This window comes from Ananas comosus, linkage group 3 (genome assembly GCF_001540865.1).
Source record: "Ananas comosus cultivar F153 linkage group 3, ASM154086v1, whole genome shotgun sequence".
Classification (NCBI taxonomy): Eukaryota; Viridiplantae; Streptophyta; class Magnoliopsida; order Poales; family Bromeliaceae; genus Ananas; species Ananas comosus.
Window position 1 is genome coordinate 1,403,335 of NC_033623.1, and position 25,133 is coordinate 1,428,467.

General features: G+C 38.0%; 4 protein-coding genes across 4 annotated transcripts; 1 reads left to right on the forward strand and 3 right to left on the reverse strand.

Moving 5' to 3' along the window:
- On the forward strand, positions 278–5,094 carry LOC109707290 (probable inactive beta-glucosidase 14). The gene is made up of 12 exons (XM_020228455.1): positions 278–721; positions 1,500–1,566; positions 1,804–1,862; positions 1,997–2,072; positions 2,157–2,231; positions 2,335–2,422; positions 2,530–2,782; positions 2,904–3,019; positions 3,295–3,544; positions 3,685–3,787; positions 3,991–4,099; positions 4,686–5,094. Exons 1-12 carry the CDS (start codon positions 599–601, stop codon positions 4,903–4,905), a joined length of 1,539 nt encoding a protein of 512 aa, XP_020084044.1. The 5' UTR covers positions 278–598; the 3' UTR covers positions 4,906–5,094.
- LOC109707291 (subtilisin-like protease SBT1.6) lies at positions 7,734–10,359 on the reverse strand. Its single transcript, XM_020228456.1, has one exon. The coding sequence runs from the start codon at positions 10,284–10,286 to the stop codon at positions 8,001–8,003; it is 2,286 nt and encodes a 761-aa protein (XP_020084045.1). The 5' UTR covers positions 10,287–10,359; the 3' UTR covers positions 7,734–8,000.
- LOC109707293 lies at positions 12,269–16,603 on the reverse strand. Its single transcript, XM_020228457.1, has 6 exons — positions 16,298–16,603; positions 16,060–16,162; positions 15,723–15,963; positions 15,065–15,187; positions 14,846–14,950; positions 12,269–12,453 (listed from the first exon to the last, which is right to left on the reverse strand). The coding sequence occupies exons 1-6, from the start codon at positions 16,372–16,374 to the stop codon at positions 12,386–12,388; spliced, it is 717 nt and encodes a 238-aa protein (XP_020084046.1). The 5' UTR covers positions 16,375–16,603; the 3' UTR covers positions 12,269–12,385.
- On the reverse strand, positions 17,258–21,890 carry LOC109707294 (uncharacterized protein At4g13200, chloroplastic). Its single transcript, XM_020228458.1, has 3 exons — positions 21,660–21,890; positions 20,137–20,291; positions 17,258–18,197 (listed from the first exon to the last, which is right to left on the reverse strand). Exons 1-3 carry the CDS (start codon positions 21,856–21,858, stop codon positions 18,018–18,020), a joined length of 534 nt encoding a protein of 177 aa, XP_020084047.1. The 5' UTR covers positions 21,859–21,890; the 3' UTR covers positions 17,258–18,017.

The window sequence follows — 25,133 nt, forward strand, 5'->3', positions numbered from 1 at the left end:
AACAAAAAGTGAACAAATTAAGTTTAAAATGGTAATTTCATATTTTGAAATAAAATAAAAAAATGCTATGTTGACGGAAGTTAGCAAAAAATAACGGTGAGGGTATTTATGAAAGAAATATTGTATTTAGAGGGGTATTTGTGAAATTTTAAAAAGTAAAAGGATATTTATGATATTTCATAACTTTGTGAGGGTACAAATGAAATTAACCCAAAAATTTATGTTCAAAAGAGACTATAAAAATGATAGCGAAGCATACACTAATTACCAAATGTCATATACACGAAGCAGACTCATCAATTATATTTCGAAGTATATTTTAGATACGTGTGTGGATTGTACTACACTAGATAAGATCTTACATTAATCAATGCATGCATGTTGCTATTACTTGTTACAATAATCCATTCAGATCTGTGGTGACAATTACACCAACATGGGCACAAATTAGGGAAAAAAAAGAAGAAAAATCTCTCATTACTCCAATCAAATCAATTGCTTCATCTCTTCAACTGTTTTCCTACCTACCATCCTCTATTAACAACTAAAACCATAATGGAGTTTTGAGTGATTGGGCACAAATTAAGAGTTGGGAGAAATGGAGAGCAAAAAGGCTTTTGCAGTAGCTTTTTCTCTGCAGATTCTCTCCTTGGTCTCCTCTCTTGATAGGAGCCAATTCCCACCACACTTTCTATTTGGGACTGCAACTTCCTCTTTTCAGGTATGTACTTCAATCTCCAGGACCCAAAAAAATTTAATGTGAGATGTGATTCTTAAGATTTTACCATGCAATTTCATGTTTGTGGATGAGAGATTTTAGCAAGATTTTTTCGATAAATATGATATCGGAGTCAGTTATAGACTATTACCTCTTTTGTCAGTGCACGTGCCATGGTTCACCTTCTGTTCACTCTTGCGTAGTTACTTAGTCCTTGTACTTCTTCTATTCTTCTTTCTAGATCGATCTTTTGGGCGAAAAAGGGTGAGGTGCTTAAATGTAAATATATCAGATGATCAAAGGTTTCTCAAAATTCCAATCTCCCATTTATTGTCCCTGGTTGTAAATTACTAAGAAATAATCAGAATTCATAGCTATTACAGTGGAGCTTTTGGCGGCGAAAGCTCGAAGAAATTCTCTTCAATTAATTGATACAAGATTGATTTCCTTTGTAATCGACTAGTAAAAGATAGGCAACTATCAAATGCATATAAAAAAAAAAAAAAAGAAGATTCTTTCATTTGGCACTTGATTTGCTGAATAATTTTATTGATTATACGAAGCAGAAGTATTTCTGATTCTGAGTTGTAACAGCTCTGAACATATTTTACTTTCTTATTTCAAGATAGATACATAGAATTAAACGAAAAATTGCATCAATTAAGGATATGTATGTCAGTGGATCAGCAAGTTTTCAATAAAATCATCGATCTATTAGACATCAAGTATGAAATAACAACTCCATCGCGTATCTTGTGCTTTTGTTCCCCTTTTTTTTCAGATTGAAGGTGCATACTTAGAAGGTAATAAAGGCCTGAGCAATTGGGATGTTTTCAGTCACATTTACGGTAAGTGTTGCATACATCTTCTAATCAGCATCGAAGTCCTCGACTCGCATTAGAAATCTCCAATTTTCTGTATATATATTGAGCATGAAACTTATTCAAATGAACTCTTTGTTAGACTCAATTTTGAATCCAAATAGGAGTTCACGATCGAATCGTACAAATCTCAATATATTTTGGAGTCAATTTTTTTCAAATCAACTAAGGGATGTATTCTTAACTTTATTTCCTCTGTATCAGGGCATATTAACGACGGAAGCAACGCTGATATTGCCGACGATCACTATCATCGCTACTTGGTACTACACATTCAAAAAGAAAACATAAATTTGTTAAATGACCATGCACTATTACTTGTTTACTAAACACTTAATGTATCACCACACCATTTTGTATCCATTTATGTAAGGCTTATAAGACCTGCTCTGAACAGGAAGATATTGAGTTGATGCATTCACTCGGCGTCAACGCTTACAGATTCTCAATATCATGGTCGCGAATCCTTCCAAGTGAGTTTCGTCGAGCCATAGAAATCTATTGAAATGTGGAGACATTAATTTTGACTTAAAAATTTCGTTCTTTTTTTTTTGCAGGAGGTCGGTTTGGAGATGTTAATCCAGTGGGAGTAGCCTTTTACAATAGTCTTATTGACGCCCTCGTCAGTAAAGGTAATTATGTGATACGACGAATAAGCTAGCTAGTACATAGCTACAACAAAATCAAATATCTTTTTTCTGTCTCTGACCGTCAGTCGCTAATTTCTTCAAGCAGGAATACAACCATTTGTTACATTAAACCATTTCGATGTCCCGCATGAACTCGAAGTTCGATATGGTGCATGGTTGAGTCCAGAGATAAAGTATACAATATACAATAAGCATTGATCTTCCAATTTTAACTTTTAAGCGACACTAACGATTCGTCATTTGAGTAAAATTCACCTTTCTTGTTTTCTGAAATTTCCAGGAAAGATTTTGCCTACTTTGCAGAAGTATGTTTCAGGGAATTTGGCGATCGAGTTAAGTTTTGGACTACGTTTAATGAGCCAAACCTTATGATTAAATTTGGTTATATCATTGGAAGGTATCCTCCCGGTCGATGTTCCAAACCTTTCGGGAATTGTGGTCTTGGAAATTCGTCATTGGAACCGTACATTGTAGCACATAATATTTTACTGTCTCATGCTATCACGGTCGGTATATACAGATCAAAATACCAGGTACTTACTATATATGATTTTCATTACAATATGCACACTGGTTTACATGCTTTTTGCCCTTTCGTGTTGTATACAGTTCTCGTAAGTTGTATATGATTTCTAATTTGTGTCCTCTTTAAAGGCCAAACAAGGTGGTTCTATTGGAATTGTGATTAGCACAATATGGTATGAACCACTGACAAATACGACAGCGGATCATTTAGCTGCTCAAAGGGCTCGATCATTCGAAAATGCATGGTAATAATCTCTCTCTCTCCTGAAATTTTATGATGATATGAAGGGCATGAGTTAAGAAATGTTTGTGACTTCAGTTATGTATACAGTTCCTAATTAATACAGTAATAAGCTTATTCCTCTTTATGCGATGAATTAAGAAATTGAAGCCACTTAAGTTGCTAGTTTAGTGGTTTTTATTTTTTTTTTTTTCATTTGTTGAACCTAAGAAATATATCTACTTTTCGCGCTATATGTTATTATATATAACTTAAGTAGTAATATTGTTCTTGTTGGAGGTTTCTGGATCCTTTATTCTTTGGTGATTATCCTTCTGAAATGCGCGAAATATTGGCTTCGAGTTTACCAACATTCACTTCAGAAGAGAAAAAACTGCTGCAGAACAAATTAGACTTCATCGGCATTAACCACTACATGGCTCTGTATGTCAAGGATTGCATGTTCTCTTCATGCGCATTGGACGGCTACAACGGAAACGCTTTAGTGTTCGCTACTGGAGAGAGAAATGGCATACCAATCGGGGAACAGGCACGAGTTCTGACACTGCAATCTCGAAACTTTTTTGCAATTTTACGCGCGATTCATCCCTACAAGTATGTACCTGCGAAGCAGCGTCAGCTGCACAATTGATGACATTAACTTTTCTAAAGAAATACAAAATGTCGCAGACTGGGATGCCGCGCGCCTACGTCGTTCCTGACGGCATCGAGAAGGCGGTCACGTACATGAAGCAAAGATATAACAACACGCCAATGTATATTACTGAAAATGGTAAATACAGTAGAACAAGCGTGCATGCTTTACGTCGTCTGATAACAAAGCAATCAAAACTAGTTGTTCGCTCGGATTTAGTTGCACATATGTACATGATCGAGTTCCCAGAACCAATTTCGTCTTATTGTAGTTAATTTGAACAGATTCCCTGGATCATACGAAGCAGCAATACATACTGACGTTTTGTGTTCTTCTGTCAGGTTATGCTCAGCAGATCAATAGCAGCATCACGGTAAACAAGTTAATCGATGACGTCGAAAGAGCGAAATATATACATGACTATCTTGCTTCTCTGTCGTCGGCCATCAGGTAATCCTTAGGCCGAGAAATGCCCTGTGTTTAAACTATTACTGCAGCGCAGTTAAGATATGCATTGGCTCGTATCTGTACAATTTCACAGCATGAGTGTTTCTGAAATACACGAGTGTTTCTGCATGCATGACACTTTAGTTCTCAAGCTTTAATTTGTTTTAATTTGTGGTTCGAACCTTGTAGATCACTGCAAATCACTGCAAATAAGTGTTATAGTCCAATTTAATTGACTAAACGCTGATACAATTCTAATGTTGTAGTAATTGCCGCATCACTTACTATTGCATTATCACGTCACTACCACATTAACACCACATCACCATTCAGTCACCCCAATTGGTTTGTGGGACTTAACTTATTATAATTTAAAAAGTTTGAACTAGAAAACAACGAATGAACGTTCGAGACCGAAAGTGTCGAGCGCCTCATAATTTGAGGATAGTTTGGCCTTGCATTTTTCGCCTTCAAATTAAATTTGGATCAGATGCAGATTTAGTACATAAATGTGCATGAGCATCTAGTTTATCAGTAATGTTCAATGTATACTTCTAAAAATTGTATGTATTTGTAATCTCTGATGCAGGGAAGGAGCTGATGTTAGGGGCTATTTTGTGTGGTCTCTGATGGACAATTTTGAATGGTTATTTGGTTACACTTTAAGATTCGGACTCCACTATGTGGATTTTAAGACACAAGAGAGGATACCCAAGTTATCTGCTAGATGGTACAAGAATTTTCTGGAAGGTTCCAATTTAAGGACTAACTGGGACTTCAATTTACAAGAAGATTCAAGTACTTATTAGTCAAATTTTGTACACTAGGTTAATGCATTTTAATATAGATATATATATATATATATATAAGTGTGTGTGGTATATTGTTGAATTTGATTATGGTTTGAAAATACCCAAACCTTTAACACTTTTCTATTTGGATCAAATTTTCTCCCTTTTTTTGGGCTTATTAAAACTTAGATAGTACTTTTCATGACATATTGCAAAGGGAAGTTAATGGATTTACTTGTGTCAGTAGTTTTTTTTTTTTTTTTTTCTGTTGAATGAAAATTTGTTGAACATAAATGTTAAAACACCGTTCTTTAATAGTTTTAGCTTTCGAAGAAAATAATTATTTCATATTACTTTACATTTAGGGGCTGTTTGGTTTGACGTAAAACTGAGAAAAAAAATTTTCAGTGGAAAAAAATTTTCGGTGAAAAAAAAGTTTTACGTAGTCTAGTGTTTGGTTTGTAGGAAAAGAAAAATAGTTTTTTATGATTTATGTTTGGTTGAAAAGAAAAGAAAAATTGACGAAAAGTTATTTAATATATTTTTTTATATATATTATTATTATATAATAATTAATACACTATATATATTATTATTATAATTTTTATATATAAATTAAATATATTTAAAATTATAATAAATATATTACATAATATATAAGAGTTATATATTTAAAAATATGAATAGAATAATTATAAATTTAATAAATAAATAATTACTAGCTAATAATATTTTTATATAAAAAACTAAATGAATATATAATATACAACAAATTATAACAATATATATATATTATATAATAGATATATATATATATAATATATATATATATAATAAATCTACGAGCTTCCTAATCTTTTAAAAGTACAATATTGTACTATGTAAAGTTTTATCGACACCTTGATTAAGGGATGTAATTGATTACGGATGATGCCCCATAGAGGATGGCTGGTTCAGATTGATCAATATTGAGTGCGTGGTACTTTTACAAGCACATATATATATCTCTAATGGGAGGGAGGTCTACCGTGGACCTCCCTCTCACGCGGTCCACGAGGCCGAAGTGGCCTCGTGGACCGCGCCATCCCGTTGCTCCCCTTCGCACCAAACGCCGCGATATTTTCCTATAGCTTTTCATTTTCCACGGACGGCGAGCGGAAAACGAAAAGCTAAATTTTTCCGAAAAATCTGTAAAATAACTTTTCCAAAAAAATTCTTACAGACAATCAAACAAAGGAAAAAAAAAATTTCAATCGAAAATTGTTTTTCAGAGGGATTTTACGGGGATCCAAACACACCCTAAACAAAATTCAAAATAGAAGTAATGAAAAGACGGAAATGTTGTTGGTACATAAGCAAGTACTTAGGATCATAAGCCCATTACATGTTGGATCATAATATAACTAGGCCCATTACACTTGAGGCGGATGGTGAAGGTTGTAACGATTCAGCCGATTAACACTAATAACTCGTTGAGCGCACATCACTGACCGAAAATGCTTAAACTTAGTTCTTAGTCCAGTTCTTAATATTGAAATTTATGGTCCTTATATTCAACCATCTCACATTTCGGAGAAGTAAAGCGGCTCTAATACTAATAAATGTAGTGACCTACACTATTAGCACTAATAATTTATTTACTTAAACCACACACTGATACAAAATATTTAAGTCCAGTTATTCTTATTAAAATTTATAATATTTATATTTCCATATATAATTTATTTCTCATCTCACTAATCATACATTATATCTAGCTAATATAACAGTTTTATGTACCTAATCTTGTACTGTTGAAAGGAAACTGGGATTGTCAAAATAATATTTACAATTGTTGGAGCAAAATTATTCAAAACACTATTAGATACAGTATATGTGCTTTGACAATAATAAATATGTTTTATGCAATATTATTTTTCTTGTTAAATCCAATTAGGGCATGTTTAATTGTTTCATTGAAACTGAATATTTTGGGTTGAAGTGGAGTTCGGTGAAAACTATTTCTTTTTCGCTGTTTGTTTCGTAGTTATGAAAGTAAAGTTTTATTAGTGTATGATGTAAAACTATAATTTATGTATAAATAATAAATAATTTAATAAATAAAAATAATATAATTATATTTTTATATAATTAAAATTTAATTTAAAATAACTATATTATTTTTTATACATAAATTATAGTAATAAATACAACAATAAAATTATAATGTAAAAAAATATTAATACTTAATTAATCAAGTTTTATCATATTTTAATTGTACAAACTAAATAAAAAAAATATTAAAACTTAACTAATCAATTTTTATCATATTTTAAATATGCTAACTAAATAAAAGAGTAATTAATACTGTAATTAAATATATTTAAATATAACTATTTTTACCTAGTTTCTCTATCTCTTCTCACCGTAATTGATTTTGGGACACGATGGGCCAAAATCCATTAGTCGTCTCAGGTTAACTCAAATTTTGATCATAATTTTTTTTACGACCAACCAAATATCGAAAGTCACCATTTATGGCGTAGATATATACTGAGATAGGGCCTCACTAAAATTATTGTACCTTGCCTAGAAACAAAGTTAATTTATATTACAAGAATCAAGAGGAATTAACAATAAAAATTTTATAAAAAATAAATAAAAAATATTATTTTACTTTTTAAAATATTTTAAAAGATAATGTATAGTTTATTTTTCAGCCAAAAAAATTATTTTAACTCATTTAATCGGTTAATTCGATCGATTCGAACGATCGATTTGAATTTGAAAAGTTAATTAGACACTCGAACTGAACACAAAAAAATTCAGAATCTTAGATCAAATCAAATCATTTAAGCTGATCGAAATACATTAAAACCGAATCTTATTGGCTAAATTAGACCGATTTGATTCGATACAAATACGAACAAGATATATTTAACAAAATAATAAGTAATAAAAAAAAAAAAAAAGGAGCACACATGCATGCATACACACGCCTCCTCTCTTATTCACCATGAGAAGAACCTATAGCATCAACACAGTGTTCCTCCTCAATAACCAAATACGTACATAAGAACAAGCTCAAACAAAATTAAGATATATATATTTATATGTTATATATATATACCATCTCAAATGAAGGTGATGGATATGGAGCTCCTCACTGTGTGCTTGTTGGAGACCCACCTGAGCTGCCCCTCGGCCACGGCCCCGGTCCGGCCCTCGACGTCGTCGCCCGTCGTGAAGTAGACGTCGAACACCGCCGTCTCGTTCGCCCCCGAGAACTCGAGCCTGTCCGGGAACACGCTCACCGCCACCCCCTCCGGAGCGTCGACCGCGGCGGCGTATGCCTCCCCGGGCTCCCCGACGTTCCTCACCGTCCGCGTCACCGTCTTCTGAGCGTTCGCCCCGATCGCAACCACGATCGTCGGGTAGTTCAGCTCCTCCGCGGCGATCGCGGCGACGCTCGCGCACTCGACGCCGGTTCGGGCGATCGATGTCACTTGTCGGTCGGTGTAGCCGAGGCCGCAGAGGTAGGCGATGTAGTCGGAGAACCATAGGTCGTAGACGAGCCCCGGGTCGTCGGCCTTCGTCGGATTCACGTGCCCGGCCCCCGTGGCGAGGTACTGGGCGGGTTGCAGCCCCTCGTCGGAGATGAGATTGCCGCTGCGGTCAAGGGTGTCGGCCGACGTCATCATCGCCGATTTGATCGCCGCGGGGGACCAGTCGGGGTGCGACGCCTTCAGCAGCGCGGCGATCCCGGCGAGGTGGGCCGCCGCCGGCGACGTCCCAGAGATCATGTTAAATGTCGCGATTGATTCGTCGTTCGTCGGGTTGCTACTTGCGCCGACGCTTTTCGGCCACGCCGCGACGATGTTCACGCCGGGGCCGATGATGTCGGGCTTCAGCACGCCGTTGTTGGCCGCGCTCGGCCCCCGCCCCGAGAACGCCGCGACGGCGGGGGCAGCTTGCGGGGTCCCGTAGAGCGTCCCTGCGAAAGAGATTGCCGCGGTCGGCGTCGGCGCCATCTTCATGTAGGCCTTGAGCTTGACGGCGTCTGCGTAGCTGACGTGCGCCGCCGGGAGGACGTGGGCGCGCGCCTCCGGAGTGTACATCTCCGTCGGCCCGTTCATGACGATCATCCCGACGCCGCCGGCCCTTCTGACGATCGCCCCCTTCTCGACGCTCGTGTTGGCGCCGCCGGTCTCGCAGAGGACAATTTTCCCCCGGACGTTGACGCCGTCCAGCGAGCCGTCGCTGCACGTCTTCGCGCGCGATATCCCCCGCGCACCGGGATATGCAATCGGCAGCTGGGTCGCCGGGAAATTGCCTGGTTGGTATGCAGATTCCCCGTAAATCTGCTGGCCGTTGCCGAGCTTCACGGTGGACCGGACCGTCCGGTCGATGGTGCTCGCGCCGACGGTGAGCACCCACGGCGCGTCGTTCTCCACCGAGCCCTCCCGCGGGCCCTCGTTGCCCGCCGAGGTGCTCACGAAGATCCCCCACGCTGCCGCCGCCATCGTGCCGATTGCCACGGCATCATCGTAGAACGGCGCGGAGCGCGCGCCGAAGGAGATCGAGAGCACGTCGACGCCGTCGGCGATGGCCTGGTCGATGCCTGCCAAAACATCGCTCCCGAAGCATGCCTTGTCGCACACCTTGTACACCGCGAGCTGCGCCCTCGGCGCAAGCCCCGCCGCACTGCCCTTCGCCTGGCCGAGCACCGAAGCGCCGTTGACAAAGCCCCCAGCAGCTGTGCTAGCAGTGTGGGTGCCGTGGCCGTCAAGGTCCAGCGGCGCGTCGCGGCACCCTCGGCTGAACCCCCTCGCTCCGATGAGCTTGTTGTTGCAGAACCTCGTATCGAAGTCGCAGGCGCCCTTCCATTTCGACGGCGGGAGCGCCATCCCTGCATCCGAGAAGGACGGGTGGAACGGCGTGACGCCCGTGTCAAGCACGCCGATGATGACCCCTGCGCCGAAATTGGACTCCTTCCAGAAGCAGTGGTCCGGTTGAAGGTCGAGGAAGCCCGGCGAGTGCGTCGTGTGGAGCTGGTACTGCTTGTCGCGGTGCGCGCGGACGAACCCCTCCCTCGACGCCATCGCCTCCACCTCAGCTTCGGAGAGCCGGGCTGCGAAGCCGCTTATCGCATGTGTGTACGAGTACATAAGGCGCTGCTCACCTCCGGCAGCAGCGGTCGGAGGGAGGAAGGTCTTGTAGTAGGTCTCACGGTCGGCGGCGGCAAGGAGGTGGGTGGTGTTAGGGTGTTTAACGTGGACGATGTAGACGTCGCGATCGGCGCCATGGCCGGAGCATCGGACGATGGGGAGGAGCTGGGTGTGGGTGAGGATGAGATCAGAGTGTGAGATGAGCAAGAGGGAGGTGAGTAAGAGTAGGTGCTTGTGATTAGGGTTCTCCATTAGGGAGAGAGAGAGAGAGAGAGAGAGAGAGAGAGAGAGAGAGAGATGGGGGAGGGGAGGGAGAGGTGGTTGGGAAGGGAATTAGGGTTAGGGTTTTGAGGTGTGGGAGAAGGGTGGTGCTTGGACGTACTTATACAATACGTGCATGGGACATGAGGGAACGAAGGTCCCATGCACACATCATTGCAAATAGAGATTTAACAACTCGTTTCATAAAATAAAAATGGAAAAGAAAATAAATAACGCAAACTCGGGGGCACCCTATGGACGGGGGAAATTACGTGAAAATGGTCTACCACATCATCAGTGAGCCGGACTAATGAAATTCTGACACGTGCTCCCAATCTAATAAAAGGAGGGGGGAAAAAAAAAAATTGGTGGTGTGCACGCACATAAGTCATTGCAAATGATTTCTACATACTTTTATAACCTTTTGGAAAAGATATGGTTTGACCTATTAATTTATTTTTAAAATAAAAATATATAAAATTTATTTAAATTATATACTAGCATGTATCACATTATCCTTATCATCGCATTCCTATTATATATCACTATTATATCGCATCATGACTCTTGTTACTATTGTAAATAATAATACCACACTATAGCATAAATGTATCAAATTAAAGTATGAAAAACTTTGATTAGTGAAAGAATAGTTTGTAAGTTTCATAAAATTTGTAGGGTTATATAGCTTTTTTTTTTTTAGGTAAACTTTAAATACCATCCTATAGTTTTGCACTTTTTCACTTTAATATTCTGTAGTTTAAAGTGTATCAAATTAGTATTCTATAGTTTCATTTTTGTCTTTTCGTCAACTTCTCTGTGAATATTTCGTTAAATTATATATAAAAAACTTCAGCTACCCTACCTAGGTTTATCAAATATTCACTTTACTACTTTTTAATTTATACTTTATCATCGATTTAACGAAAAAAAATAATAGAATGTATAATAAAAATAAAATAAAATCACAAGATACTAAATTAATACAGTTTAAACCACAAAATACTAAATAGGAAAGTGCAAAACCACATGGATAGTATTTCAAATTTTCCCTTTCTTTATTTAAAGCTAATTACTAGAGTATATGACTCTAAGTTGACCAAGTAAAAGGAAAAAAAAAAGCTTTTGTTTATTTATTCCTAATTATTATTTAAAATTTTTATATTTATCATAAAATTACCAAAATAGGCTTCTCAACTCTAATTCCTACTATCCCCCACCAACACCTCCCAAAAAAAAGAAACTTTATGTGGACAACCACGCATCTACATCACTAATTATCTACGAGATTAGCAAGCATATTGGATTCAACTTAATCTCTATACCGCACAAAATGTTTCTGAGCGCCGCTCATTTGTAATAATATTCTGCAATAATTAGATCCCACCTTATTAGCCAATTACTAGTTATTTACTAAATTAGCAAGCATATTAAAATTCAACAAAATCCCTATACACACAGGAGTGCGTCTGGTATGCTTATGGAAGTACGGAGCGCTCCGTACTTCCACTTTGTTTTCGATGTTCGGACTTTCAAATCGACGACCGGCTCCGTTAGACTTGATCTAGAGTATTTGAAGTATCTAGAAAATAAATTTTGCGATTTTTCGATATCATTTGCCTAGTGATCGAAGTGGCTCAAAATCAACGGCTGAAAATAAAAATCTTACAAAATATGATGATATGACATTAAAATTTTAGATCAAAGTTATTGATCTTGTTTTATATGATATAAAAAATTTTCTATCAAAATTTCATGTGATTTGAATATTTCTACACCATTAAACTTGCAACCGGCTTACCACGGCCTTTAAAATTATTGATTTTGAGCCCCTTCGATCACTAGACAAATGATATCGAAAAATCACAAAATTTATTTTCTAGGTACTTCAAATACTCTAGATCAACTCTAACGGAGCCGATCGTCAATTCGAAAGTCCGAACATCAAAAATAACTTGGAAGCACGGAGGGCTCCGTGCTTCCATAAGCATACGAGCCCACTCATACACACAGAATGATTACGCTGCTCATTCATATCAGAATACATATGAGTGACATATGAGTAATACAATCACACCTTATTGGCCAATCTAATAGACCAGGTTCACTGAATCCTCTTCGCCACTGTACATGGGAACCTGCTTCAATTGTCCTCTACCTGATAATATTGTGCAATAATTAGAGAATTTTTTTTTTCTTTTCCTTTTTAAGTGAATTAAAGGACCTCGAGATAAGCTTTCCACATGTATTTCATTTTAGAAGCAATAAAATATTCCTTGCACCAATCATTCCTCAGAATAAGCTATTTTATATGAGAAATATAAAGTGTGCATTACAAAATAAATTTCACATGAAAAAATTACTAAGGAATCATGATACACACTTAAGAAAATGAGACAATGAGCAATTTAAAGTTAAATAATATTGAGTACTAATCAGAAAAGAATATTGGTTATAGTTTTCTCAAGTTTTTGAAACCAAAAAAAAGATTGTTTCACATTATATTAACCTGCTATTAAAGCAAGGGATTTTTAATTCAAATTCTGTCAAGCTCTTAGTCTCATTTAATATCCTCCCATTTAACTTAGGCCTACATCTTTAGCTTACAAAATGTGCTTAATCCAAATACAAGTTCTAAGCTTTTGTAAATACATGACTGTTTCTATGTTACTTTGTTTTTATAAATCAATCAAATAAGAGGAGTTAGTTATCACTATCATTCAAAAAGGTTAATCATGTGAAACATTTGACATATGGTATGTTAGCATAGTGAGTGAATATCAAAGCAAAAAAAATACAGAATAAGTGACTAGTTGCAGTAAAGACCATGAAGCAGAGTTTTTTTTATTGTTAAGTCCATTAAGATTATCAAGTGGTTTTTAGTTATAGCTTAGTGTTTTTATTTCTTAAATCATGACAGAGTATGAAAGAGAGTCCTATGTCAAAATTAAACATCCAAAGGTTTTTTTATCTTACATGACTTCAATATAGTAAATGTCAATGTAATATACTGCATGTAAGCAATGGCTAGTCAAATGCAAATTGGTAGAATCTGATTACTATGTTTAACAATCTGATTATTATGCACACTCCAAAAGATAACATACCCTATATCAGAATACAACAGTACAGAAAAAGTCTATAAATGCATTAGTTGATGAAGCTCCTTGAGGACCCAGGTTTGTTACTGAAACCATCTTTTACAGAGCACTAAATAATTTAATGTAGTTGGATATTTTTGAACACTACTGAATCAATAGCCAGAGGGCTCAATTCTCGTACAAAAAATATATATAATTGAATATATCTGGAACATAATTTCTATAAAGAAACTGAGAAAATCTTTCTCGATATCTCAAATTGGGACTCAGTTATGGAGGACAGGGCTCAATGATGAAGACATTTAAAATGGTGCGAAAAGAAAATGATTGTTATCGAATCCGAGGCGAATGAGCTTGTCCTCTGTATTAAACTATGGAGAGAATTTGAAAACAAGGGGAAACAATACACAGACATCATGACAGAGTGGAACACATTCTCTGTGGTGGGAGTTTCAGTTCATATCAGGACCTAAATCACTTATTATGCCAATCTAATATGTTTGGCCACAACACATAGGATGCCAAGGCATTTGAAAGGTACATTACTGATTAAATAGAAAATGAAAACTATTGTGAGAAAAATGTGATGTAAGAGATGCCACTCTGTTTACCACCTGGGACTAATGACAACCTCCTTTTGTCCCTAGAAAGATAAATAAAGAAATAATTGTATCGAAGCGTTGCAACTTTGGTGTAAATAAGACTAGAAAAGCAAATTTTCACATATTGCTTCCTATGGAAATGAAATCGGCTTATATGAGAGAAGGATAATGCCAAAAATCACACCCACAAATGCTCTTATCCCTAATCCTCATTATTTGATGAATTGCTGGTATTCTAGTGTAAGATAATCGCTTGCGCTAAATAGAGAATTTCTCTATCACAATCAAAGCTGTCCCGACCCTACTAACATGGTCTGAAAAGAATGTATTAGCTAACATGCAGTCGGCATAGCACGTCGATAGTCAAGCCGCATACAGATGTGTCGTAAACAACCTTGGATTCCCTATGTAGATTGCTCAAATATGTATAGACCTGTCTAGATGATAGAAGCATGTGTATAGTTATTGGTGCATTATATTTTCACCTTAAATTACTTTTTAAGTAACTAAACTGGTGCATTGAGAGGCTGGAAACATCATTTGAGTGATCAGAATACGGACACAATTTGAAGTGAGATGTAAAATACAGTCATTCAGAACAAACTCATTGAGGGTAATGCTCATCTTTTAATCATGCTTACTCAATCATACATAGCAGAACCACTTAAATGATGTTGATGAACAGCATTCGTGCAACGAATTCATTAGCAAAAGGCTGATGATACACCATGCATCAAGTTCGTTTGGAAGAGTACTAAATAAGAGAAACATGCTCCCTATTAAGAAGCTTAAAACTGACAGATTCATTCTATGCACAGCTTAAAACTGAGTCAGTGCCATTCCAAACCTCCCACGGTGGTGGAGCCCACTCCTTCCCATACTTCCTTGTGACCAACTTCTTCACTATCAACGCCTTCCCGGTCACAGTCCCACCATCCATGTCCATTTGCATCTGCAAGCAAGTTTTCCACATTGTAATCAAAGATCATAACTTTTTTGGAATTGCAGTGCTAAGAGATCAATCACACTTCCAATAGATCTGAGAAGCATAATTGCGACAGCTTACAGTGGTTGTAAAGGGGTTTGTATCTTTCAGTGTTGGATTTGAAGCCTCTTCTCTTTGGGCGAGGCTTTGGGTCATCACCTAGAACAACCAAGGAATTCGGAGCAGCATCTTTCTCACCATATCCTAAGAATTACAGAACAAACTAATGTAATTTCATGTCCTCACTACTAATTGTTTGGCCTTCTTTCTACTTCTACTTTCAGCTACAATCACCTCTAACAAATTTTACTAGACAAAAAAAAAAGTATTAAGGAAATATTAATACAATGCTTCTTCTAATAACACTACTCAACATTAAAGCATTTGGACAAACAGAAAAGCCCAAATCCTAATATGATTCAAAGACCCCTATTTGGAGCTTACGATTTTATTGGAGAAAGAAAAAGTATGAAGTTTTGATGTTAATACAGTGCTTCTTCTAATAACACTACTCAACGTTAAACGGCACTACTTCTAATAACACTACTCAACGTTAAACGGCACTACATCATACAACAAGATAAGCAGAAAGTGAAAGTAATGAGCAATAGTAATGCAGGAAAAAATAAAATCAGATCAAAACAACTTTCCCCTAATAGAGATGCTTAGGTTCAATTAGTGATAATGTACGGCGACTAATAAGGAAATCAAATAGTTTATTTTCATCCCTAGCACATACCTAAAGAATGACCAAAAGGGTTTTTCCTTTTCCGCAAAACCCTGCCGGTTCCACCAAATTTTGATAGAAACTCATCACAATCTCCATCTTTTTCCATCCTAACATCGGCCTCTTCTTTCACCGGGCAATTGAATCGCTTAAAAGCAGCTTCATTGAGGATCAAACCAACACCCGCGTCATCCGTTTTACCTTCCGAGCCCTTGCCCCCGAATCCAATCGACGAAAACGAACTCTGCTTCTCCTACAAAGGAAGCAACCAATTCATCAACCAAAAAGAACAAATCTTCGCCTCATTGCAAGAATTATGATTCCGCACAAAGCAGAAGCAAGCTGCTACCTTAATCGTTTTCGCGGCCGTTTTGACCAACTTCCGATCCAAAAACTCGGCGAGCGAGACTGGTTGCTTCGGAGGCTTCGGCACTCCACCCACATCGTCACCGCTTAAAATACGAACACAAACACACACATACAAATACATACATGTTCTCTTCTTTTAGGCATTTTAACAAACAGGTGATGGGCGTGAAAACGGAATTAGAACGAGACAGGGATTGATTAGAGGAGATTTTGAGCACCTGGGTTTGGAGAGGAAGCGAGATCGGAGAGAGGATTGGCCAAATGGCCTAATGCTTGTGGGAATTTTGAGCTTCATTTTGGGGAGGAGATCTCCGTTTGGGCTACGAAAATGCGTTTACCGTGGGGTTTCAATCCTTTTTGGCGCGGGATTTTTAAATTTGTGTCGAGTTCCCGATACGTTTGGCGCCAAATTTTCACACCAGGGTGGACGGGTTGAACCGAACCGGACCGGACCGAAATGGACCGGAAGGAAACACTCCGGTTGGCTCGTTTTGCTATGTCATTTGAAAACGAGGGTGTAAGTGGGAAAGTTATTTGGGCCCTAAATATTTATCTTTATTATTTAATTTATTATAAATTAAATTTAACTATAATTTTATTTTCTAAAAATATGGTAATTGACTTTGTCCTAAATGTTGCTAAAGTCAATTACGAGAGAGATAGAGAGAAAAAAAGTTTCTGTTATAACTGGATTTCTTAGCCCTCCAAAAAATGGGTGGGGTTAGCTAACCCCACCTCAAATAAATTATTCCGGATTAACTAACACCACCTAACCCCACCAAACTCCAACCAAACATTATTTTCTATTCATAATAACTCACTATCTTTCTTATCACACCTACTCGAACTAATCATTATCCTTCTTTATCAATCATTATCTTCTTATCCCACCTACTCCAACCAAACATTATTTTTCATTATTCTAGACTAACTCCAACCCCCAACCAAACACAAAAAAACTTTAACCCCACTTTAACCCTGAACTTAACTCTATCTTTGGAATAGCTACTTTTTCCTTAACCCCGAACCAAACGGAGGCTTACGTGTTAGTACAAAATTCTTCTACCGAAATAAATAAAAAAGTGGCAAAATTACGCTAAAATTTGTATTTATCTGAAAGTTATTTTCAACCTGTAAATCACTTACAGCTCAATAACACAGGCCTTGATATAATTAAATAGTACCAACACCAAACCCTTCCATAGCCACATAATATAGAAGACATAGCATCAGATAAACATTCGGTAAGAGTGCCAACAATTCCCTTCGTTTTACATAAAACTTGCTAATGGGAGAAAGCATTCGAGATGCCGAGATTACGCTCTTTTCTCGAGAAAATATAATAAGTTTATTCGGTACAATACAATGCTGTTAATAATAAATAAATAACCTAGCTGATGCTTGACGGCTCAGCGAAACACTAGTTCTAAGTACAACACTACAACATCAGAATAAAATTGTGTGTCGAATTTAGGGCCAACTGCACCACCAGTTCCTAGACTTCCACTCAAGTTTCACTTTGGTCCTGCCACTTCTGAATTACACATTCGACACCTAGAACTTCATTCATTCATAGATGCATCTGTACATTTGTGCACTGCGAATCAATCAGCCCTCAGTACAACTCGTACTTTATATCACAGCCATCCGACAACTTACTGGTGAAAATGGTCGAATGAGATCGAGGGCTCATTGATGGGCGGCGCAAAGATGTACAGATCTGCCTGGTGCAGGGCCTGCAGGCAATAGTTTTTCTATCGAATAAAAGATAGGAATCAGGAATAGAGTGAAACAATTTCGGAAGTTCAGGATATCAAATGTTGAACTCAATAGTTTCAGGACCAAAGTGAAGCTTGAGTAGTAGGTATGGGGACCGATAGTGCAATTTACCCTCGAATTTATCATACTGCAATGTGTTTAATTGAGTGGAAAAGGATGCTAGTCTTTAAGTGCCTGCTGGAGAGGCTCCTCTGCAGTAGGACCGGAAGACGGGGGTGAAACAGTTCTTGTAGCACTCTTGGAAGAGTCGCCTAACGACTTTGAGATGGCACCTTTTTCGTCCACGACCTCCAGGGCAGCTCTCTCCTTGGCTTTTTGGGCCCTCTTTATTACTTCTTCCTGCATTTGTCAAACTTGTTACACTAGAAAGAGAATGATAAACAAAATCAGGATATAACATTTACTAAGTTAAAGCTAGTAGCTAGCGGGATTGTGTTCTAATTGGCACTTCAGCTCAAACATAGTTTCAGAAGTTGATACAAATTTCTTAACTCTTTGGTGATGCCCAACTTAATTGTAATATGCAGGTCAAAATCTGCCAAACTCCCCATCCATTCTGGATGGTGTTCTCACAAAAAATAAATAAATAAATAAATAAAAATAGAACTCCAGGACAAAGAAATATCATCTTTGAGTAAATTGCAGGCTCCCTCGAGATTTCATGACCACAAAGCATATAAAGTAGGTGAGTTACCCCATGAAGTGCTCTTACTGCATTTTCATGTAACTACTATGTAAGGCCCACACTAATTTGAAGTTGCTCTGGTAAGTATTTTGGCACGATTTCTCGAGAATTTATCTCAAAATAGAGATTTTCCTGACAGCTTACGAGCAAGTTAAGTGGAAATAATGTCTTAGTATGGAATGTCATTGAAGTTCTATTACAGCTATGATACTATGTCTGAATTAGCATAAGGACACATCTTTTGTTCAGATCTCATTTAATTCTGCTGAAGTTTTTGTTTTTTTTTTTTTTTTAGTTTTTGCAAATTTTATGTGACTGAATGTGCTGGCGGATAGCAGATTCTTGCGAATTGCGTTCTACGCAAAACAAAAATTTTGTAGCGCTCATGGTATTGATGACCAAAAATGACATGCTACAGGTAAAACTGAAAGTGTAATTCCTTCCTAGCTATCTGGCAATTATTCCCTTTTGTAAATCAAAAGGTCCAATATATCCCTTTCCATATAATGACTCTCGAAGAACCATGAACCATGAACCATGAACCATGGAAAGTGTAATTCCTTCATATATATATATATATATATATATATAGGGTCCGGCTACTATACTATTATGAGTACGATCGCCCTCGTACTCATAAGTTGTTTTCAATGATAGAGCTTCCGAATCGACGATCCACATCGTTAAACGTTATTTACAGCATTTAAAACTTCTAGAAATCAAATTTTATAAATTTTCGACATCATTTACCGTACGATCAAGAGGTCACAAATTTGACAATTTTTAACGGCCGGTATGGGATACTTGCTAGTTTAACGGTGTAAAAGAATCGGAATTTGTTGAATTTTTGATAGAAAATTCTATTCACTACATAGATAAAGATCAATAACTCCGATCTTGAATTGAAGGATCTGATCATCCTTTTTTAGGACGTCGTTCGATTTTGACCGTTCATTTTATGCCCACTTGATGGACTTTATTATGATTTCGAAAATTTACGAAATTTATTTTTTAAAAGTTTCAAATACTCTAGATCATATTTAACGGAGTGGATCGTCGATTCGGAAGCTCCATCATTGAAAACAACTTATGAGTATGAGTACGGGGCTCCAATACTCATAATAGTATAGTAGCCATGGCCTATATATATATATGTGTGTGTGTGTGTGTGTGTGTGTGTGTGTGTGTGTGTATATATATATACATGTATGTATGTATGTGTGTGTATATACATACATGTATGTATGTATGTATATATATTTATATACACACGAATTCAAGCGGAATAACAGCGCTAGTTGTGTAGAGACAATGTATCTAACAGATCATTAATTTGACTATGATATATCTCTCCTCCAGGATGAGTTCTAAATAAGAAGAAAATACTACACTACGACCACATAAAAAAAGTGATTCTTCTGTCGATTCTATTGTAATGCATAACAGCCACTTTATCTATTTCCTACTTGATTTGGATAACTGAAAAGTTTTACATAAGTTTTATACAAGATGAAAGTAGAATTTATCATCAAAACCATAGCGTAAGAATAGAAGAAGGAAAAGACAATTAGCGGACATGTTTCATTTTCTAACCTGGAAATCTTGAACTTGTTTCTGTTGCTCAGCTTGCCACCGACCGACCACACTAAGAAGTTCTCCAACAGTAGATTCTATCCGCTCGTTCAGTGCTTCTGCAAAAGCTTTTCCCAAAAAGAATGCATCCAGAACAGCTTTGCTCTCATTTTCACCTAAGGAACAGCCACAACTGAGTGACTAGAGGAAACTATTACACGTAAACTTAGAATAGCATAAAGAACTATTTAAAATAATAAATAGTTTGCGAAATCAGAAATCACTAGCTGAATTTCGAGGTGTCGTTCGCAGGAAATTTAGCAGAAAATTGAATGCACACCCTCGACAGCTTAACTCAGTATCTGTCCAAACTAGTTCTTACTGCTACTAAGTTAGCGAGAGCAAACTAATTCTTTCACACGACATCCCTTATCTTGTGTCAGCAGCAGCTTAAGAAATGAGTTAGATGTGTATATCCAGAATAACGCTGTTTCAATATATAACTTAAAAACCATAAGTTCATCCTCCGCAACCGCTAATATGCGACTGGTGAACCCTAACAAGAACTACTGTGGTTTCAGGGCGGTAAGAAAGCCTCGTTTAAACCTTACTAACAAGTATTTATGCGCCCATTAGCAAAAATTGAGCCCACCGTACCTTACTATGCTGACAAGATATCGACATAATACAGACCCCATACAGATGGCACAACTCAAAATCCTCTTTTTTTCCAAACTTAGCAAGCAATTAGAATACATTGATGCTAGACAAAATAAATATTTCATACGGAAGTGTGTGACGCCGCAACAGTCCCATGTCCCACATCAGAAGAGAAAGAAATTATGATTGAAAATATAAGGATCAAAAACTTTGATATTAATATCTGGACTTAATATTTTGGACAGGTGGTTTAGACCTAACGAGTTATTAGTGCGCTAGACCCATGAACCATAAGTGCTAACCAACTATCTCAAAAGCGTGCTATTAGAAATACGCAATCAATTCACTTAAAGCGTACAGATACAGCACCCACGGATCTCGATCGTGACTCGGCCCAGTCAGCCTTATGCCACTTCGAACATGGCTCACCATAATCCCGCCTCACGCCATTTCGAATATGACTCAGACCTACTTAGCCTCCCGTCACATGCCAAGATGCTTGCCCATTTAAGCCAACAAGAGCGGCACGCGCAAATAAATTTGCCAACAGTACACATCGGCACAGCACGCCACGTACGGCCGAGTACCGTGCTAACAACTTCTCGGCACGATCCCGCGCCGCGACACTTAAAATCCACAGCACAAAAGGTCCGAGTACTCCTTAATACACTATCACCAATGATTAGAAAAAGGATAATTCTCCTAAAGATTCTCCGTTTCGATGATTTAGAGTGCCCTAAAAAAAGCCAAAATCGCGATTAAAAAACATTATCAGTTAAAATTTCCACCATCGCACCTTAAATTCGCGAAGAAGAAACGCATTAAGGGACTAAAAAAGATTGAAAAAAAAAAAAGTGGGAAATGGAAAGAGCGAGTCTCTTTACTTGAACCGGGTCCAGGAGCTGCGCCGCCGCCGCCGCCGCTGCTGCGGCATCGGACGCGATTCCATGGATGGAATCTCGCGAGGGTTCCGGGGACGAGGACGAGGGCCGGAGAAGCGCGGCGGAGGAGAGCTGCGGTGGGAGGAGCGCTTCTGGAGAAAGCGGGAGGAGGAGGAGGAGGAGGGGCGGAGAGACCTATCATTCTCGCGCACTACTCTCGTGTTTGGCCTTTTACATTTTTGTGCTTAATATTTATATTAAATATATATTTTTTGGGTTAATTTCAAAGAGTTCTCTACAAATATAATAAATTATAAATATATTTCTATAAAGTTCAATACAATCGTTAGTAAAAAAATAATAGTTAACTATAGATATTATACTTAATCCTAATTAATTTATGAGGTGAATTGATATTTTTACTTATTTTAATTAATAATTTGGACTTTTGGAGGAATATATTTGATATATTTGAAAGGATTAATTGCATGCAGGTCCCCGCAAGTATAGCGAATTATAAATATATTCTTATAAAGTTTAATTTTTATAATTTATTTTTGCAAAAGTTTTAATATTTTCAGATATGTCCCTCTAGTTTGTTACCGTTAAAAAACTGTTTATATTTCTAATTTTGTCATCATAAATATATCCCTTCAAAATTTATAATATAATAATATAAAAGGGGTAAAAATATCAAATATTAACCAAAATGAAGTATTTAACCTATGTTTAACTAAACTTTTCTAACGGCGGGGACATATCTGAAAATATTAGGAAGTTTGCAGAAATAACTTATGAAAATTAAACTTTATAAGAACAAATTTGTAATTTATTATGTTTGTGGGGACCTGTATGCAATTAACCCTATTTGAAAATATTAGAATTTTTGAATGAATAATATATGAAAGTTGAATTTTCTAGAAATATATTTGTAATTTACTATATTTAAAGACACCGGTATAAAATTAACTTTTTTTTTATTCTCTGTTTTTTCATTTAAATCTAGAAGAAACTTCAGATATCTTGTGATTTTTCTCTTTGCAATATAATTTAGTTTTTATTTTTATGTTTTATTAAAAACTTATTGTTATTTTTTTTATTAAAGTATCATACATCGCTCACGACAGTCAAAAATATTTTACAAATATCAATAAAAATAATATAGAGTCCTTCAAAAATAATCAGTATTAAGTTCTAAGAGGTTTCATGTTATTTTTATTGGTCTTTCAATCACCTATGCACTACATAACATTTTAATAAAAATGATAATTGAATGTAGAAAAAAATAAAAAATAATAATTATAAATATATTTAAGTAATACAATTAAAATTACATAATACTAAAGTAAAAAAAAAAAAATTATTGGAGGTATATGAAGTTTTTCCTTAAATTTATTATATTGTATGCCATTTTAAATTAGTTTTTGGCCAATTTGCATAAAAAATTCACTAGCTTTGCGCTTTTGCAAAACTAAACCACATTTTTCGATTTTGTAGATTCGGACCGAATTTTAAAAAAACAAACCAAAATACCCTGATACCTTTTTCGCTCTCTTCTTTTTTTTCTCGCGTTCTCTTTTGTTTTCTTGCCAAAGAAGTCGGCGAAGGCGGAGGCGGAAACGGCCCCTTCGCCTCTGCCCCTCATGCACTCGCCCTCGCCCCCGTACGCCCCGTCCTCCTCGCCTCCAACCCCGCTGATGTAACACCACGACTTTTTTTTTTTTTCCCTCTCCGTTGTCAAGCGCCCCTCGCGTCGCTGCCCCCCTTCTCAAAAGATTTTTTTTTTAAGATTTTTTTACCTCATACTGAGAGAAAAAGAAGCCCCTCCTCAAATTCACCCGCAGCACCTCGTTGAAGGTGCTGGGGCTGCTCAAGCTCCGCTCCAACCTCTCGAACACAACCTTCCCCGACATGTTTGGCCTTGGGCTGTCTACCGACGGGCCCCTCGACGGCGGCGGAGGCACAGCGTTCCCAACCGCCACTGTGTCCCGCCACATCGGGCTCTGCCCGACCCTCTGTGCCGTCGCGGACCGCGGCCACGAGAGGCAAAAAATCAAAAAAAAAGAAAGAACAAGACGAATGTTGCACTATTAAAATTAAGTTGCACTGTTTCACAAAAAAATTGCATTGTTTAAGATGAACGTTGCACTCTTGAAATAAAAATTATATTTTTTGAAGCAAATGTTGCACTCTTTTGACAAATATTACACTATTTTTTCAAAAAAATACACCGTTTCTTTTTTTCTTCCTCCCCTTCCTCCTTCATGGCATCCATAGCCTACATGGCGTCGGTGTCCATGGCATGCATGGCGTCGGCGTCGAGCGGGATCGGCGCCGCCTGCACGTCGTATTGCAGTGGCCATGTGCCGTTGCGCGGGACCGCGAATGGGGCGGCGCGCAGCAGTGTGACGTTAATCCGGTGGAAGCTGAGCGTGAAGCCGACGTCCGAAAAGCCCGCGGCGGCCACGCGGTTGTCGTTCTTGGTGACCACCGTGATTGGTCGTAGTTGAGCCGGCTCAGGTGCGCCGCGGGCATGCAAAGTGGAGGGGAAGAAGGAAGAGGAGGAGGAGAAATGATACAAATTTCGCCCAAAATTGCACAATTTCATCCAAAATTGCACAAAAAATAGTGCAAATTTGAGGAGGAAATCCCTAACAAACCCTCAAACCAGCACTGCACCTAGAAAAAAAAAGGAAAAAAAAGAAAAAGTAAAAAAAAAAAAACCCAATCAATCGCTCCACCCCTACTTCCTCCACTACATCCCCTCTGGCTCCTCCGGCGGGGGCGTCGGTCTGGTCTCTTCTACCCTCTCTGTTGACATCGTTGTTGGTGCCGACGGGGCCAACAACACCTCCTCTCGGGGATGGTGTGGGCCTCGACGCAGACGACAATGCCGCCGGCGAGCTTGGGCGTGACCCGGGCTTGGCGGCGGCGATGCAGGTGCCAACGGCGACGTGGTCGCAGTTGGGGAAGACCCAGGCATAGGACACGTCGTCGCCAACGTACATCTCAGCGAGGTTGGTGTAGGCGGCCATGCCCGCGGGGGGGAGGCGGACGCGCTCCTTGGGAGAGAGGAAAAAAAAAAGGACGTGAGAAAAAAAAAAGGAGAGAGAGAAAAATACAAAATATTTTGGTCAGTTTTTTAAAATTCAGGTCGAATCTATAAAATCAAAAAATGTGGTCCAATTTTACAAAAACGCAAAACTAGGGACACTTTTTTATGCAAATTGGCCTAGTTTTTTTTTGGCATGATAACGTGTTGGATGCAAGCAGAGTTAGGATCCAAAACTAAGAAACTATGTGCTACTGCCTACTGTGCTATTGTATTGCTTTTTTCTTTTTTTGTTCCCCAAACCTTTTTGCATTTGCATTTTGGTTCTTTTTTTTTGGAAAAAAAGAACGGGAAAAAGTTTAATTTTCACTAAACTAGTACTAAAAGAGCATATTTTAATCAATAGCATGATATGTAAATTTTTT

Excerpts from the sequence above, each read along its gene's own strand:
- LOC109707290 (XM_020228455.1), top strand. The coding sequence starts at position 599 with ATGGAGAGCAAAAAGGCTTTTGCAGTAGCTTTTTCTCTGCAGATTCTC. Across the intron at positions 3,545-3,684 it reads GCATACCAATCGGGGAACAG|ACTGGGATGCCGCGCGCCTA; the intron begins GCACGAGTTCTG and ends AAAATGTCGCAG. Across the intron at positions 4,100-4,685 it reads TCTCTGTCGTCGGCCATCAG|GGAAGGAGCTGATGTTAGGG; the intron begins GTAATCCTTAGG and ends TCTCTGATGCAG.
- LOC109707291 (XM_020228456.1), bottom strand. The coding sequence starts at position 10,286 with ATGGAGAACCCTAATCACAAGCACCTACTCTTACTCACCTCCCTCTTG.
- LOC109707293 (XM_020228457.1), bottom strand. The coding sequence starts at position 16,374 with ATGAAGCTCAAAATTCCCACAAGCATTAGGCCATTTGGCCAATCCTCT. Across the intron at positions 15,964-16,059 it reads CGGCCGCGAAAACGATTAAG|GAGAAGCAGAGTTCGTTTTC; the intron begins GTAGCAGCTTGC and ends CTTCCTTTGTAG. Across the intron at positions 12,454-14,845 it reads GGGCTCCACCACCGTGGGAG|GTAGAGGACAATTGAAGCAG; the intron begins GTTTGGAATGGC and ends CAATATTATCAG.
- LOC109707294 (XM_020228458.1), bottom strand. The coding sequence starts at position 21,858 with ATGATAGGTCTCTCCGCCCCTCCTCCTCCTCCTCCTCCCGCTTTCTCC. Across the intron at positions 20,292-21,659 it reads AGCTCCTGGACCCGGTTCAA|GTGAAAATGAGAGCAAAGCT; the intron begins GTAAAGAGACTC and ends GCTGTTCCTTAG. Across the intron at positions 18,198-20,136 it reads AACAAGTTCAAGATTTCCAG|GAAGAAGTAATAAAGAGGGC; the intron begins GTTAGAAAATGA and ends TGACAAATGCAG.